The sequence below is a fragment of the Heterodontus francisci genome, chromosome 2 (genome assembly GCF_036365525.1).
Source record: "Heterodontus francisci isolate sHetFra1 chromosome 2, sHetFra1.hap1, whole genome shotgun sequence".
In the NCBI taxonomy this organism is placed as follows: domain Eukaryota; kingdom Metazoa; phylum Chordata; class Chondrichthyes; order Heterodontiformes; family Heterodontidae; genus Heterodontus; species Heterodontus francisci.
In genome coordinates, this window is record NC_090372.1 from 140,496,888 (window position 1) to 140,513,447 (window position 16,560).

The 16,560-nt window shown below is 42.1% G+C and overlaps 1 protein-coding gene across 1 annotated transcript in view; it reads right to left on the reverse strand.

The window, feature by feature from the left end:
* LOC137347208 (contactin-associated protein-like 2) overlaps window positions 1-16,560 on the reverse strand; it is a 1,554,138-nt gene that overhangs the window by 392,948 nt on the left and 1,144,630 nt on the right. The window contains exon 15 of the mRNA XM_068011439.1: window positions 3,179-3,349. Coding sequence (XP_067867540.1) covers window positions 3,179-3,349 — 171 coding nt within the window. The remainder of the gene's footprint in view (window positions 1-3,178; window positions 3,350-16,560) is intronic.

The following is a 16,560-nucleotide window of genomic DNA, read 5'->3' on the forward strand; positions in this document are numbered from 1 at the left end:
CCTCTTCCTCTGCAGCTGTCAATTGAGAGATGACTGGAGCACCACAGCAGGTTTTCTGCCTCTCCCTGGCATTCTGTGTTCTCTTTTCCTACAAGGAGGGAAAGAAGAGACCCATGAGTGAGAGTAAAGGCGTGTGTTGAATGAACGGGTGGAGAGTATTTTTTGAAGGTGATTATGAGGGAGAGGAGTAACAATGCATAAAGGCAAGGGTGCGTGTCAGTGGTGGATGGACAGATGGAAATGTGATGAAGTGGATAGACAAAGAAGGATGAGTGTACCCTCAAGGTCAGTTGGTGTGAAGAATAATGTGCTGGAGTAGGCTTGAATAGACAGAGTGAGGAGGTTGGCATCATACACACATCAGGATGGAGTGAATGTGCCAGTGAACTCACCTTTCTTGCCTTGCTTAAATCATTAAACCACTTTTGGCATTGAATTCATGAGCGTGGCCTCACACTCCTGCTGCTGACCTCATGAGCAACCTCTAGCCATGTCTTCTTTGTTTCACTGGCCAGCTTCTTTCTCCCAACAGCTCCCAGCATCACATCCAGGGAGGCTCACTGAAACAAGGTGCAGCCTTTGAACAGGTGCATTCCATTCTGCCAACCTGTTCTGTTCTGCTCCCAATCCAAAATCCATCAAATTTCATGTTTGGAATGTCCCTTTATACATCGGAGTTGAAATCCATTCAAGTGGGAGTCATCATCAAGCCTTTTCAATCGGTCAGAAACCCCAGAAATGCAGTGGCTGGGTCAATAATCCACAGATAGATGCACTGCACTTACTTTCGGATTTCCTGAGCACTATCAGACCCCTCCTACCTCTGACTCCCAGCACGTTGGGAAGTTAAAATCCAGTCCAATTGGTCGTAAGCAGAAAAATAAGGTATTGCTTAATAAATGACATTCCTTATTTAATAATTTTCTGTCATGTTGAAAAACTCCAACCTTGATTAAATAACTTGCTTGAGTTTTTTGGTGAGATAACAGAAAGGATTGATGAAGGTAATGCGGATGATGTGGTATACATGGATTTCCAAAAAGCATTTGATAAAGTGCAACATTTGAGGTTTGTCAGCAAAGTTAAAACCCATGGAATAAAACGGAAAGTGTCCGCATGGATACAAAGCTGACTGAGTGACAGGAAACAGAGTCGTGGTGCACGGTTGTTTTTTGGACTGAAGGAAGGTACATAATGGGGTTCCCAGTGGTTAGTGTTAGGACCACTGCTTTTCTTGATATATGTTAATGACCTAGACTTGGGTGTACAGGGCACAATATCAAAATCTGCGGATGACACAAAACGTGTAAGTATTGTGAACTGTGAGGAGGATAGTTATAGACTTCCAAGAGAACATAGACAGGCTGGTGGAATGCGTGGACAAGTGGCAGAGAAGTGTGAAGTGATTCATTTTGACAGGAAGAATGAGGAGAGGCAATATAAAATAAAGGATACAATTCTAAAGGAGGTACAGGAGCAGAGGGACCTAGGGGTATATGTGCACAAATCATTAAAGATGGCAGACGGAATCCAGGGCTTTATTAATAGGGGCATAGTGTACTAAAGCAAAGAGGTTATGATGAACCTATATAAAATAATTGTTTGGCCTCAGCTGTAGTATTGTGTTCAATTCAGGCCACCACACTTCAGGAAGGATGTGAAGGCATTAGAGAAGGTGCAGAAAAGATTCACAAGAATGGTTCCAGGGATAAGGAACTTCAGTTAAGTGGATAGATTGGACAAGCTGGGGCTGTTCTCCTTGGAGAAGAGAAGATTAAGGGGAGATTTGATAGAGATTTTCAAAATCATGAGGGGTCTGGGCACAGTAGAAAGGGAGAAACTGTTCCCATTGGTGGAAGGGCTGAGAACCAGAGGACAGCAATTTAAGGTGATTGGCAAAAGATGAAACGGCGACATGAGGAAAAACGTTTTAACGCAGCACATGGTTAGGATCAGTAACGCTTTGCCTGAGAGTGAGAGGCAGATTCAATAGAGGCCTTCTAAAGAGAATTGGATAATTATCTGAAATGAAAAAATGTGCAGGGCTATGGGGAAAGGGCAAGGGAGTGGGACTAGCTGAGTTGCTCTTACATAGAACTGGCACAGACACGACCTGCCGAATGGCCTCCTTCTGCGCTGAAACCATTCTATGATATGCTGTGTGTCAACTGTGGAAATTTCATTTGAACAAAAGATTTTCCTGGTGAAATATCTTGAAGGAAGAAGAAATGAAATGGACAAAAGTTATTTGATTAATGGTATTCTGTCAACAAATTGATAAAGGGAAAGTTGTGAGAATTAAATTCTGTTCTGAGGGTCTTAATGTTGCATGCTGCTGATGACTAACCCGCAGTGTGTAAAAATAATTAGCTTTTCTAGATTTACAGATGTTTGTAAAAATTTGTGTGTGAATAATCTTCAATCTCTGTCAACTGTTTTTTTGATCTGGGCAAATAGCAATACACAGGAGAGCAACATGATAAATGGACAGGACACAGTTCTATTGTTTGTTGTAATTTATCACAAGGTTCCTCCTGCAAGAGTTTACAAATTGATTAAAGGTGCAACATCCCTTTCTGTCACCCAATTTAAACATGAATCCTGAACTTTTCACCATTAGAGTCTTAGGCATTGTTATTCAGCAAGTTTGAGATGGTTCGAACTGGGAATGCCGTCAAACAAAAAGTGCTGAAGTATGCTTCCTGCTCCACAACACTCTTATAAATACCAGTTACAGTTTTATTTTTGTATTAGTGGACTGTCTGCTCTGCAGTAACACTAAAAAGTTTAAAAATCAAGTTGGAAAAGCATGTTGCATTTATGCTGCAGCTAGTGTTTAGACAAAGTGATGGCAGATTACTTCCTCAAGGTGGTGTCCTACCACAGACCAAAATCAGATGCAGTTACACAATAGTGACACAATAGTTTTTTGACTCATGCAACATGATAATTAACTCCAAGATTTTAGTACAACTGGGTCAACATGCGATGGCAGTCAATTATATGGACATCAGTTAGTTTACGTTTTTTTTAAGCACTTGTATACTTTGATCAACATAATTTATACGTTCAGAAATATTAATGACACATACCTACGTCAGTTTTTCAAAAGATAAATGACATTCAAAATGTAGCCTACATAGTCAAAAGGAAACTGCGCTTTTGCAGGCCAACTTACATTTCAGCTCAAGTCTTATAAAGTCTGTGTTGCCCAAGTTTTCTAGGAACACTCCATAAGGAACTGAGGTCTTGAAGTAAAATGAGATGTCAGCACTGGTCTCTCCATGGAAAGTTGAGAAGTGCAGATAGGAGGAAGGTGTATTGAATGAGGCAGCATTCCAATAGTTTCCTAATAGAGATAGAGAGAGGGAGAGAAATGACAGCAGCTGATACGACAAGTTGCAGTGAATAGTAAGAGATGCAGTAATGGAACAGCTGGTGCACTGATAAAATGTCAAAGCTTTCCAAAATCTCATCAGTTATGATACAAAAAGAACATTACTTGCACAGGAGAAATTAACCTTGTGCTTAGTCATTCATCCTGTCGTTTTCATAACAAAATGTAGCTAGGTGCACAATGCTTGGTGGGGAGAGCTGTCACTTACAATAAACACACAGTGGCTATTTGCTGTAGATTGTAGGTCTAGTTCGTCACTGGAGACTGGAAGGTTTAAGGAGGTAAACAATTTGGCAGGTGGCTCACTCACAGAAACAATTCAGTAGGTTTAAACACTGACAAATGACAAGATATGTTGTTATGATATTTGCACATCAAGGTTTGTGCAGAACAAGAAAAAAAATTAAGATTTGAAATTCAGTTTTTTGCGTGGAACAGCTAACACGTTTCAGAAAATCTTTAAAAATGTCTGATTAAACAGAACTATATTGATCCAGATGGAAATTACGTGGCAGTTGAAATAAGTAAAGGCAGCAATATGGAGGCTGACAATACACAACTCAAGTAAGTAGTTCACTTGGTTTCTCCAATAATCACTGTAATCAAGAACTCCAACTTAGATGTTACAAAGATGGCAGAAAATGAGTTTGAATGATGACTTCAGGGCTAAAAATTTGACCAGAGGGAGGTACGTATTAATTAAAGACTTTTAAAAAAGATTTAAAGAGCTGCATTGGGGTATTTTGTCTAAAGGACCATGCTTCATTTATGAGCCAAGATGGAAAGGTTGTTTGACAATGAAGGACAATCCTCAAAGCAAAGCGCACATGCACACTTTCCATCAGAGGTCATGAATGAACACCAAACAACAGCTGCAAACCTAGCTGAGGTCAGCTAACCTAGCACAGGGTGGCAACCAATGCCAGTCTGTATGTCTCAATAGCACAGCAGAGAATGCATTTACTTCTTTTGGGCCTCCTTATCTCGAGAGACAATGGATATGTGCCTGGAGGTGATCAGTGGTTTGTGAAGCAGCGCCTGGAGTGGCTATAAAGGCCAATTCTGGAGTGACAGGCTCTTCCACAGGTGCTGCAGAGAAATTTGTTTGTCGGGGCTGTTACACAGTTGGCTCTCCCCTTGCGCCTCTGTCTTTTTTCCTGCCAACTACTAAGTCTCTTCGACTCGCCACATTTTAACCCTGTCTTTATGGCTGCCCGCCAGCTCTGGCGAACGCTGGCAACTGACTCCCACGACTTGTGATCAATGTCACAGGATTTCATGTCGCGTTTGCAGATGTCTTTAAAGCGGAGACATGGACGGCCGATGGGTCTGATACCAGTGGCGAGCTCGCTGTACAATGTGTCTTTGGGGATCCTGCCATCTTCCATGCGGCTCACATGGCCAAGCCATCTCAAGCGCCGCTGACTCAGTAGTGTGTACAAGCTGGGGATGTTGGCCGCCTCGAGGACTTCTGTGTTGGAGATACGGTCCTTCCACCTGATGCCAAGTATTCTCCGGAGGCAGCGAAGATGGAATGAATTGAGATGTCGCTCTTGGCAGACATACGTAGTCCAGGTCTCGCTGCCATAGAGCAAGGTACTGAGGACACAGGCCTGATACACTCGGACTTTTGTGTTCCGTGTCAGTGCGCCATTTTCCCACACTCTCTTGGCCAGTCTGGACTTAATGAACCAAGAAACCACTATTTACCATTTTTGCTTTAAAAAATCCAATTAAAATGATGCATTTCAACCAAAAATAAAAGAGAAACACATGTATCTGAAGGGCAGTTCTGCTGGATCAACATTGGCCACCTTGATTAGTTTTGCTAAAACTGATGTTCAAAGCATGAGCCTCGTGCAGCTGCACCACTCCACCCTGCTAACTTTTCCCCTACCACCAAATTGGGATCCCATGAAATTTCACTGTTAATGATATTATTAGTTCTGCATCAATATAATCTGATTTTGAAGTCATCCCTCTGTGGTTAACTTATGTAATTCATAGCACACATTTACCACTGCAGAAAAAATATACCTTGTGGGCAACCCTTTAAGGACATCCCTGATTTCCTTCAAGTAAAAGGTGTCGCTATGGGTACCCGCATGGGTCCTAGTTATGCCTGTCTTTTTGTGGGATATGTCGAGCATTCTTTGTTCCAGTCCTACTCAGGCCCCCTCCCCCAACTCTTTTTCCAGTACATTGATGACTGTATCGGTGCCGTTTCCTGCTGCCGCCCCGAACTAGAAAACTTTATCAACTTTGCTTCCAATTTCCACCCTTCTCTCACCTTTACATGGTCCATCTCTGACACTTCCCTTCCCTTCCTCAACTTCTCTGTCTCCATCTCTGGGGATATGCTGTCCACTGATACTCATTATAAGCCCACCGACTCCCACAGCTACCGCGACTACACTTCTTCACACCCTACCTCCTGTAAGGACTCCATTCCATTCTCCCAGTTTCTCCGTCTCCGACGCATCTGCTCTGATGATGCTACCTTCCATGACGGTGCTTCTGATATGACCTCCTTTTTCCTCAACCGAGGATTTCCCCCCACTGTGGTTGACAGGGCCCTCAACCGTGTCCAACCCATTCCCCGCACCTCTACCCTCACCCCTTCCCCTCCCTCCCAGAACCGTGACAGGGTTCCCCTTGTCCTCACTTTTCACCCCACCAGCCTCCATATCCAAAGGATCATCCTCCGCCATTTCCGCCACCTCCAGCGTGATGCCACTACCAGTCGCATCTTCCCCTCCCTTCCCCTGTCAGCATTCCGAAGGGATTGTTCCCTCCGCGACACCCTGGTCCACTCCTCCATTACACCCACCACCTCGTCCCCGTCCCAGGGCACCTTCCCCTGCAATTGCAGGAGGTGTAATACCTGCCCATTTACCTCCTCTGTCCTCACTATCCCAGGCCCCAAACACTCCTTTCAGGTGAAGCAGCGATTTACTTGTGCTTCTTTCAATGTAGTATACTGTATTTGCTGCTCACAGTGTGGTTTCCTCTACATTGGGGAGACCAAGCGCAGACTGGGTCACCGCTTTGCGGAACATCTCCGCTCAGTCCGCAAGCAGGACCCTGAGCTTCCGGTTGCTTGCCATTTCAACACTCCCCCCTGCTCTCATGCTCACATCTCTGTCCTGGGATTGCTGCAGTGTTCCACTGAACATCAGCGCAAGCTCGAGGAACAGCATCTCATTTTCCAATTAGGCACACTACAGCCTGCCGGACTGAACATTGAGTTCAATAATTTCAGAGCATGGCAGTCCCCCATTTTACTTTCATTTTTAGTTATTTTTTCTTCCTTTTTTTTTTACATTCTTTTTTACAATCTTTTTTTTGCATTTATTTCATTTCATCTTAGTTTGTTCAGTTTGCTTACCCACTGTTTTTTTTCAGGTTTGCACTTGCTGCTGTTCAATGTTCAGTGTATTAATACCTAATCTGTACTAATGCTTTGTCTTTCAACACACCATTAACATATTGTTTGCCTTTGCTCCGTGACCTTTTGGTCAGCTGTGTGGCCTGGTCCAATCTAGACCTCCTTTGTTATCTCTTGCCCCACCCCCACCTCACTTGCTTATAACCTGTGACTTTTCTAATATTTGTCAGTTCGGAAGAAGGGTCACTGACCCGAAACGTTAACTCTGCTTCTCTTTCCACAGATGCTGCCAGACCTGCTGAGTGGTTCCAGCATTTCTTGTTTTTATCCCTGATTTTAACTCTGTGCATATTTTCTATGTTCTAAGTGGATGAGTTTTGAATGAGTTAAAATCTTGCCCAATTTGTAGGATTACAAATTCTCAACCAACACTTTTAAAGCAATAAAGTCACTGGAAGAAAACTACTGTGAAAAGAAGTTAAACAGCCTAAATCCTTCTGTCCTTAATCAGTTGCCCAAAATAATTGAAGACGTCTAATTAAACTACATCTTGTCAGAAAAAGTTCAACTGGGCTTTTGGAAAACAGCAGCTTGGCACTTTAAACATGAGGGATAAAGTTGAGACTCATTAACTCGTCAGCTGAGTAAAGTGGGGGCTATTAGTGTAATAATGGCTATTATGAATCTGAAGGGGAAGTTGTTAGTAATCCAACTGACATTAACATGACATTTCAGGAGGTCTTTAAAAGCCTGCATTAATTAAAAGTTAATCATGTCAAATCAAATCTATGCAGGTTTGTTTAAAAAAAATAAATAATTACTTATCAAAGCTCTCAGCAGAACAGGACGTATATTTCAGCCAACAAATGTATAGCACTTTGGATCATCAGGACCCCAAATTATCAATGAGAGGCCCAAAGCCTGCTTCATATCCAGTTGGCCCAGCAGAGCTGACATGGACTGGCGGTTCCTTGTGTACTGAGGCAGCCCGTTTCAGAAATTACTTAAATTATTTATATTAAGCTTGAAGGGCTGAATCACCTGTGTCCCTACCTCCACTTCTCCAACAGCCAAATCTTCAATGGGGACGTAGTTTAATACCACATTAAAAAAGGCAGCACTCTATGAGTAACCAATTGGTGCCAGACATTTTGGTTCCTAAACCCCACATCACTCCCAGTGCATTTTTCTCTACACACCAAAGAACAAAGAGAAGAACAAAGAACAGTACAGCACAGGAACAGGCCATTCGGCACCAATAAAATATTTATATCAATTAACTTAGCATTATTGTATGAGGTCAGCATATTTTACTGCAGACATGGCCTGTACTAGTATCACATTATCAGACCCATAACTCCTGAATTAAACGATTCTTATCAAGTTCTTAGTTTTGAAATACATCTGACAAAACTAGCTTTCACTCAGAATTTAAAAAAAAGTTCCCCAATCGTTCTTGTTCCATTGACCTTTAACAGGCCCAGCTTTATGTCTTCTCCCTCTGCCTAGTTCTGTTTGGACCACATGCACTCCCTGACCAGGTAGATGAGTGACCTCTTGAATTATGTACTGTGAGGTGCATGGTAATGGGCCTTTGATTTTCCCTGAATTCCTGACAAATAGCATCTTTTCCATTCCAAACTATAATGGTATTTGTAATAGAGTCATAGTGTCATTTATGGCACAGATGGAGGCCATTCAGCCCATCGAATCCATGCCAGCTCTCCACAGAGCTATGCTGCCAGTCCCACTCCTGATACAATTCCCGTAGCCCTGCAAGTCTATTTCTTTCAGGTGGCCATCCAACTTTCTCTTGAAGTTATTGATCATCTCTGCTTACACCACCCTGTTGGCAGCGAGTTCCAGGTCATTACCACCCGCTGTGTAAAAAAGTGCTTCGTCATAGTCCCCCTGCATCTCTCGCCCAAAACTTTCAATCTGTGTCCCCTAGTCTTTGTACCATTTGTTAATAGGAACATTTTTCCCTTGTCTAACTTGTCTAAGCCTGACATAATCTTGTACACTTCAAATAAATCTCCCCTCAATCTCATTTGTTCTAGGGAGAACCCAGCTTTTCCAACCTAACCTTGTAACTAAAATCCTCCATCCCTGGAAGCATTCTGGTAAATCTCCTCTGCACCCTATCAAGGACCCTCACATCCTTCCTGAAGTGTGGTGACCAGAATTGGATTCAATACTCTAGTTGGGGCCGAACCAGAGCTTTATAGAGGTTTAGCATAACTTCCCTGCTTTTGTACTCAATGCCTCTATTTATGAAGCCCAAAATCCTATATGCTTTGCTTACCACTCTCTCACTATGTCCTGCCACCTTCAAAAGTCTACACGCAGGCACAGCCAGGTGCCTTTGTTCCTGCACGCTCTTAGAACTGTCGAGACCCGCAAATTATCCCAACACTTGCTCATAGCCTAAGGCCAGAAAATGTCACCCATTGTGTCTGTGTTCTGGAAGGATACGGCATTCTCAAACACAATGGAAGGTGCTGCGATTAATATTTGTATGAGGAAAGGTTATGCAGTAAGCCCACAACCTTCCCCAGTAACTGAGAACTGGATGTTTTTCTATTGAATACATCCACAGCATTCCATATCTGGAGACTCTTGGGATATTACAAGACTATTTTCCAGGTTGAGTCATACATAATATTTTATATTTAATTTAATATTTAATTGATGAAAAAAGCCACAGAAGCTGTAAATAAAAAGCTGAATTATGCATTGGACCCAAAATAGCATAGTTAAACTTTGACAGTATCCCTACTGGGTGTCCACTGGGATCAATTAATAACTTGGTACATCATAAACAAATTGTGACACTGAAATAAAACTTTGTAATAAAAATATTATAAATTAATTCTCAACTTATAAGTTTAATTAATAACAGAAAACTGGGAATGATAAGGTAGTAATCTCATCAAGACATTCTTAAACTAAGGGCTATATTTTTAGTTTTGTTATTTTAGGGGCAAACTAGATACATGAAAAAATGGGGAGAGACATTCACACTTACTTTTCTCTGCGCTAAAAGCAGTGAACGATGGGACATAGAACACCCAAGAGAGCTAAGTTTGAGTTTATAACACTGCCTGAACTCCTGACGTGAAATTAGCGGATAGATTTTATGAATGTGCATTCCAAGTGCACAACATAATCTGATGGGAGTACAAATTGGTTATTGGGTGCGGAAGATTTTTGCTCTATTAAAAATAAATGGGTGGAAAATTCTTTGGCGCCCATTGATCCCTTCAGCTGGCTCCTTGAGCAAAGCTCTGCCTGGGAGCACAAATTGTACAATCACCACTGGCAGCCTTGAAATCAGTTCCACATAGCATCTTTAAAAAAAAATGCTGTATATAATACTTTTGTAAGAAGCTTGGAAGAAGGGATTATGCTGCTATTCTTGTTAGTATTAGTCCATTCTTTTTGCAAACAACAGATTTGCATTGAAAGATTCTTGCTCTCCCAGGGAATCCAGGGATATGGGAGTGGGCAGGAAAGTGGAATTGAGGCAAAAGATCAGCCATGATCATATTGAATGGTGATGCTTGAGGGGCTGTACAGTCCACTCCTTCTCCTATGTCTTATGTTCTTACATAAGAGTGCATGCCTCTGTTTTGTCAACAAGTAATGTTCACAGCAACATCACTGCAAATTTACTGACAGTCAACATGTGATGGCCAGGAAAGAACAGAATTAGTGCAAGCTACATTAATTTGATTAATGATGTTCAAGTTGGTGTGGTTCCTTGGACCTATACAACTTTCCAACTCAACTCTTCCACATTATGTATAAGATAATTTGCAGAACAACATTTCCTGCACATGTAATTTTTATTGTTGTTAATTCTCTCCTCTCTGCTCATGTACTTGCCCCTGAGATGAGAACATGGCCCAATAAGCGACAGCTATCGTCCAGTACCATCACCAAAGAAGCTATTATTCATGCATGAATCTTGGCTGCGAATGGCAGCCATTCCATCATAGAGGTGGCATCAAACTGATCCTCACACAATGTTTAAACTAACTTGGCAGGGAATGGAAACGAGGATGTAACATTAGAAAAGAAAAACAAGGTGCACAAAGGACTGGGAGAGATGGATAGCATTACAGTAAGAGATTGTAAGTCATTAGGTGGGGTTAGAGTAAGAGGGAATGCAATAAGGTCTAAGTTAGGTTTACAGTGCATGTATGTGAATGCATGGAGTGTGGTAAGTAAGGTTGGTGAACTGCAGGCACAGGTAGACATGGGGGAATATCATGTTGTAATAATGGAGACCTGGCTCAAAAAAGGGCAGGACTGAGTACTAAATATTCCTGGATACAAGGGGCTGAATTTTAGTAGTGCTGCCCAAATCGCGGCGGCGCGCTTTGATGTCAGTGGCCCGCCTGCACAGAGCAGCTGCCGCAGAGCTCCCGCGATATTCCCGCCATTTTTAAAAGGCTTCAAGCCCTTAGAAGAATTTTGAATTTTTTAAAGGGAACGAACATGTAAAATTAAAGCAACACATTAAATAACATCTTCATTCCCCTCACCCACACCCCCAACGAATAATCAATTCATTAATAGCCCATTCTCCCCCAAAAAACCTTTATTCAGATCCCAACCTTTCCCCCCCGACCTTTAATAACTTTAACCCTCAACCCCTTCCCATCATCCCACACCCACCCCACCAATCCAAAGAATTTCCCCTGCTTCCCCCACTCTCGACCTGAAAATTTCACTCCTCGCCACTCCCCACCAGTGTCAATCCTCAGAAATCCAAACAGAGTTCAGAAGGCATGGGAGTTGTGGCCGGCAGCTGGAATATCGGCATGGGACGGCCACTGATAAGTTAATTTGCATGTTTTAAAACTAATTTCAATATTAAAATGAAGGCCCCGCCACTCAGCGGCAGGGGGTTGGGGGCATACTGAAGCTTCGCTGCTGCCGGTAAAATGTGGTGAGGCCTTCCCGGCATCAAGCGTCATGGCGGGCCTCTCCTGGAAGAATTTTCCAGGCCCCCCTGCCATGATCCCCAATGTCAGAGAGCTAGTAAAATTCATATAAGTGTTCAGGAAAGATAGGGAAGAACAGAAAGGAGGAGGGATGGCTGTATTGATTAAGGAGAACATTACAGTGCTGCAGAGAAAGAATGTCCTAGATGGATCAAGGACAGAATCCATTTGGTTAGAGCTACGAAACAATCGAGGTATCATTACACTACTGGGTGTATTCTATAGGGCACCAACTAGTAGGAAAGATATAGAGGAACAAATTTGCATGGAAATTACAGAGAGGTGCACAAACTATAGAGTAGTTAGAATGGGTGATTTTAATTAACCTGATATAGACTGGGACAGTCATAGTGTGAAGGGCAGAGAGGGGGAAGAGTTTCTGAAGTGTGTTCAGGAGAATTTTTGAGATCAGAATGTTTCTGGTCCAACAAGGAAGGAGGCATTGGTGGATCTGGTTCTGGGGAATGAGGTGGGTCAGTGGATCAAGTGTCAGTAGGGGCTTATTTAGGGGATAGTGATCATAGTATCATAAGGTTTCGGTTAGTTACGGAAGAGGACAAGGAGCAATCCGGAGTAAAAATAATTAATTGGGGGACAGTCAATTTTGGTGGGGTGAGAACAGATCTGGCTCAGGTAAATTGGAGTCAGAGATTGGCAGGCAAAACTGTAATGGAACAATGGGCTGCCTTTGAAGAGGAGATGGTTCGGGTATAGTTGAAGTACATTCCCATGTGGGGAATAGGTATGTCAAACAAAGCTACAGCTCCTTCAATGATGAAAGAGATAGAGAGCAGGATGAAGCAGAAAAAAGGTGCATATGACAGATAATACAAGTGACAATCAGTCTGAATATAGAAAATTCAGAAGCGAAGTGTGAAAAGTAATAAGAGAAGCAAATAAAGGATATGGGAAGAGATTGGCAACTAACATAAAAGGGAATCCAAAAGTCTCCAAAAGGCATATAAATGGTAAAAGGGGAGTAAAAGGAGGTGTGGGCCGATTTGGGACCAAGAAGGGAATTTATGCAGGGAGGCAGAGAAAGTGACTGAGGTAGTAAATGACTACTTTGCACCAAGGAAGAAGATCTTGCCAAAGTCATAGTGAAAGAGGATGTAGTTGAGACACTTGATGGGCTAAAAATTGATAAAGAGGAGGTATTAGAAAGGCTGACTTTACTTAAAGTTGATAAGTCAAGAAGGCAGCTCGCCATCACCTTCTGAAGGGCAGTTAGGGGTGGGTAATAAATGCTCGCCTAGCCAGCAACGCCCACATCCCCTGAACGAATATTAAAAAAACTCACCACAACCGAAACAGATGCATCCGAAGATACAGAAGGAAGTTAGGGTAGAAATTGTGGAGGCACCGGCCATAATCTTGCAATCGTCCTTAGATACAGGGATGGTGTCAGAAGACTGAAGAATTGCAAATGCTACACCTTTGTTCAAAAAAGGGTGTAAGGACAAGCCCAGCAACTACAGGCCAGTCAGTTTACCCTCGGTGGTGGGAAAGCTTTGAGAAATGATAATCCAGAACAAAATTAAGTCACTTGGACAAATGTGGATTAATTAAGGAAAGCCAGAACGGATTTGTTAAAGGCAAAGTTAACTAACTTGATTGAGTTTTTTGATGAGGTAACGGAGAAGGTTGATGAGGGTAATAAATAGAGACATAGAATACAAAAGCAAGGAAGTTATGGCAAACCTTTACAAAACACTGGTTCGGTCGCAACTGGCGTATTGTGTCCAATTCCGGGCACCGCATTTTAGGAAGGTTGTGAAGGCATTAGAGAGGGTGCAGAAAAGATTTCTGAAAATGGTTCCAGACTTGAGGGATTTCAGTTACATGGATAGGCTAGAGAAGCTGGGGTTTTTCTCCTTCAAGAAGAGAAAGATGAGAGGAGATTTGATAGAGGTGTTCAAAATCGTGAGGGGTCTGGATGGAGTAGGTAGGGAGGAACTGTTCCCATTGGTGGAAGGGTCGAGAAGCAGAGGACACCAATTTAAGGTGAATGGCAAAAGGACCATAACCAACATGAGGAAAAACATTTTTTATGCAGCGTCTGGTTAGTATCTGGAATGCGCTGTCTAAGAGTGTGGAGGGAGATTCATTCTTGGCTTTCAAAAGCGAATTGGATAATTATCTGAAGAGAAAAAGTTTACGGGGCTACGGGGAAAGGGCAGGTGAGTGGGATTAGCTGAGTTGTTTTTGCAGAGAGCAGGTACAGACATGGAGAGCCGAATGGCCTCCCTCTGTGCTGTAGCCAATCTAGGATTTGACATTGTTATAGAAAATATATATCACGCAGAATTGGAGGAATATGCCTTAAAAGAAAATCTTTGAGTCTGTAATATTGTTATGAACGCTGGACTGTGTAAAGTTTAAATATGGTGTGAGGTTTACAAATGTTTTAATAAGCGAAGAAAATACCTTTCTCTGTAATTTAGAGTATTAGCTACTTTCAAAGTACTGTTTAGATAATGGTGATTTTTAATTTAATTGTTATAGTAAAAGTCTTAAAATGTGAGATCTTGTCGTGTAATTCTTTAAATTGGTCTGGGGAGTTCATACCTTGCATTTTAATGTTGATGATCTCACTGAGGTCGTAACAAATATGTTGAATGTGTTATTGGTCTAACAGTACCATAATGATACTGCCACAATCTTTCATAGACTTGGTAAATTAAGTGGTGTATAAGTATTAATTAGTCTGATTAATTTGTGTCACTCTTGTTAGTACCCTGGGAAATCAAGGTGAATAAACAAATTTAAAAATAAAATCCCCTTTGTAACTTGGATCTGTACTTACATCTGAAAAATTATCTCTTGTTTTCACTGGATTATCAATTATGTTCCCAAATCAGTATATTTAGCTTTCTCACTCCCTTCAACAGCTTCCTGAAATCTTATCGTAAACTTTACCTTCAGTCTCTCCAACCAATTTTTTTTACTTCCTTCCCAGGACTCATCTCTCACTATTATAAAGTGCTCTGATACAATTTTTATGTGAGGAATACTAAATAAATGTAAGTTGTGGCCATTTTCATGGTGATTTTTGAAAGGTAAGTGAAGGTATGGCATGGTACCTTTACTGCTGTTCCACTGGTCCAACATCTCAACAATAGCTAAAGTGTAAGCATTCAAAAATATGACACATCACAGTATAAATTTTCCTCCCCCATGTTGTTGTTTTTTGGAAATGGACGTGCAAAATACCTGAAGGGATAAAGCAGGGGTGTCCAACTTTTTCGTACGGGGGGGCCACATTACAATTTTTGTCTTACATGGGGAGCCGGTGAGACAATTTCAGAAAGATAAAGGCATTAAAAAATTATTTTACTATTAATCAAAACAACAACAAATGTACATTTTTGTGAAAAGGCTTTAAAGGCAAAGATTATTTTATTAACTTACTTTCTTATCACTATGTTGGACACTGATTTAGTGAGATACCTGGCATTTTTTTGCTTGTACAAGTAGTCAATGTTTGCCCACACACTTGTAGTGATACAGAGTATGCCGGATAGATATCCATCTGTCAGGAGTGATCTTGATCACTCCCTCTGTCTTTCTCTCTGTCTCTCTCCGTCTCACCCTTGTGTCCCCCCCCCCTCTGTTCCCCACTCTCTGTTTTCTTCCCCTCCCATTGTGTTGTCCTCGCTCTGTGTCCCCCCTCTCTCTGTCCCCCTTTCTCTTTCTGTCCGCCTCTCTCTCTCTGTCCCCCTCTCTATCTCCTCCCTCTCTCTGTCCCCTCCTCCCTCTCTCTGCATCCTCTCACTCTCTCTCTGTGCCCTCTCTCTCTCTCCGTCCCCCTTTCTCTCTAACCCTTCTCTCCCTGACCCCCCTCCCTCTCTCTCTCTGTCCCCCCGGTGGATCTCTCTCTGTTCTCGTCTATCTCTCTCGCTCTCTCTGTGACAGTTGCAGGGAGTGGGAGTGCTCCACCCAGCAGCTTTGTAGTTGGTCAGTTTAAAAAAAAAATCACATGTCAGTTTCACAGGTGACAGGTGCTGGGAGCAGGAACAGCAATTTCCCAACTTCGGGCAGTTTCAGGGTTTTCTGGGGGACTTTTTAAAAAGTTGGAACCCGCTGGAAAACCCCAAAGCTGTCCAAAGTTCAGAAGCGGCTGTTCCCGATGTCAGCACCTGTCAGCTGTGAAACTGACTTGCGATGTTTTTTAAAAGCCGGCCTGAAAGAAGCCAATGGGAAATTTCTCATCTCTGAAATTCATCCGCAGGCCAGATGGATCCTGGCCCACGGGCCTTAGGTTGGACAACCCTGGGATAAAGCATCACAAACAAATTTACACCGGTCCCTTAGTTGCATCATAAACTCCTGTGACTACAAAAAGAAATTGAAGGAAACTGAACAGTTCCATCTTCCCCATTACTCCTGTTGACCTTAATATATCCAACAGAGAATTCAAACATTGTTCAGTGGAGGAGAAGTGTTTCATTTTCAGGGTTATAACAATGATTCTTTGATCAGCTATTATGTGATCTGGGACATTTTATACGGTTGTGAAATCCCCTGTTAATAAGGAAAGTTCAGGGAAGTATGATAGCTGACATTCAATTACTTTAGAAAATTCTTAATATACTTTTGTTTGAAAAGCGTTTTGTTGTTTATGAAAATACATGATACAATATGATTCTTCATCAAGAGCCAGCTGGAAAAGGCAGAGCTTAGTGTCTGAAGACCTATGAAAATCTTCAAATGTCATCAACTGTATATGGTCCCCTCTGGATATTAAAATAGTTTCCCAAATG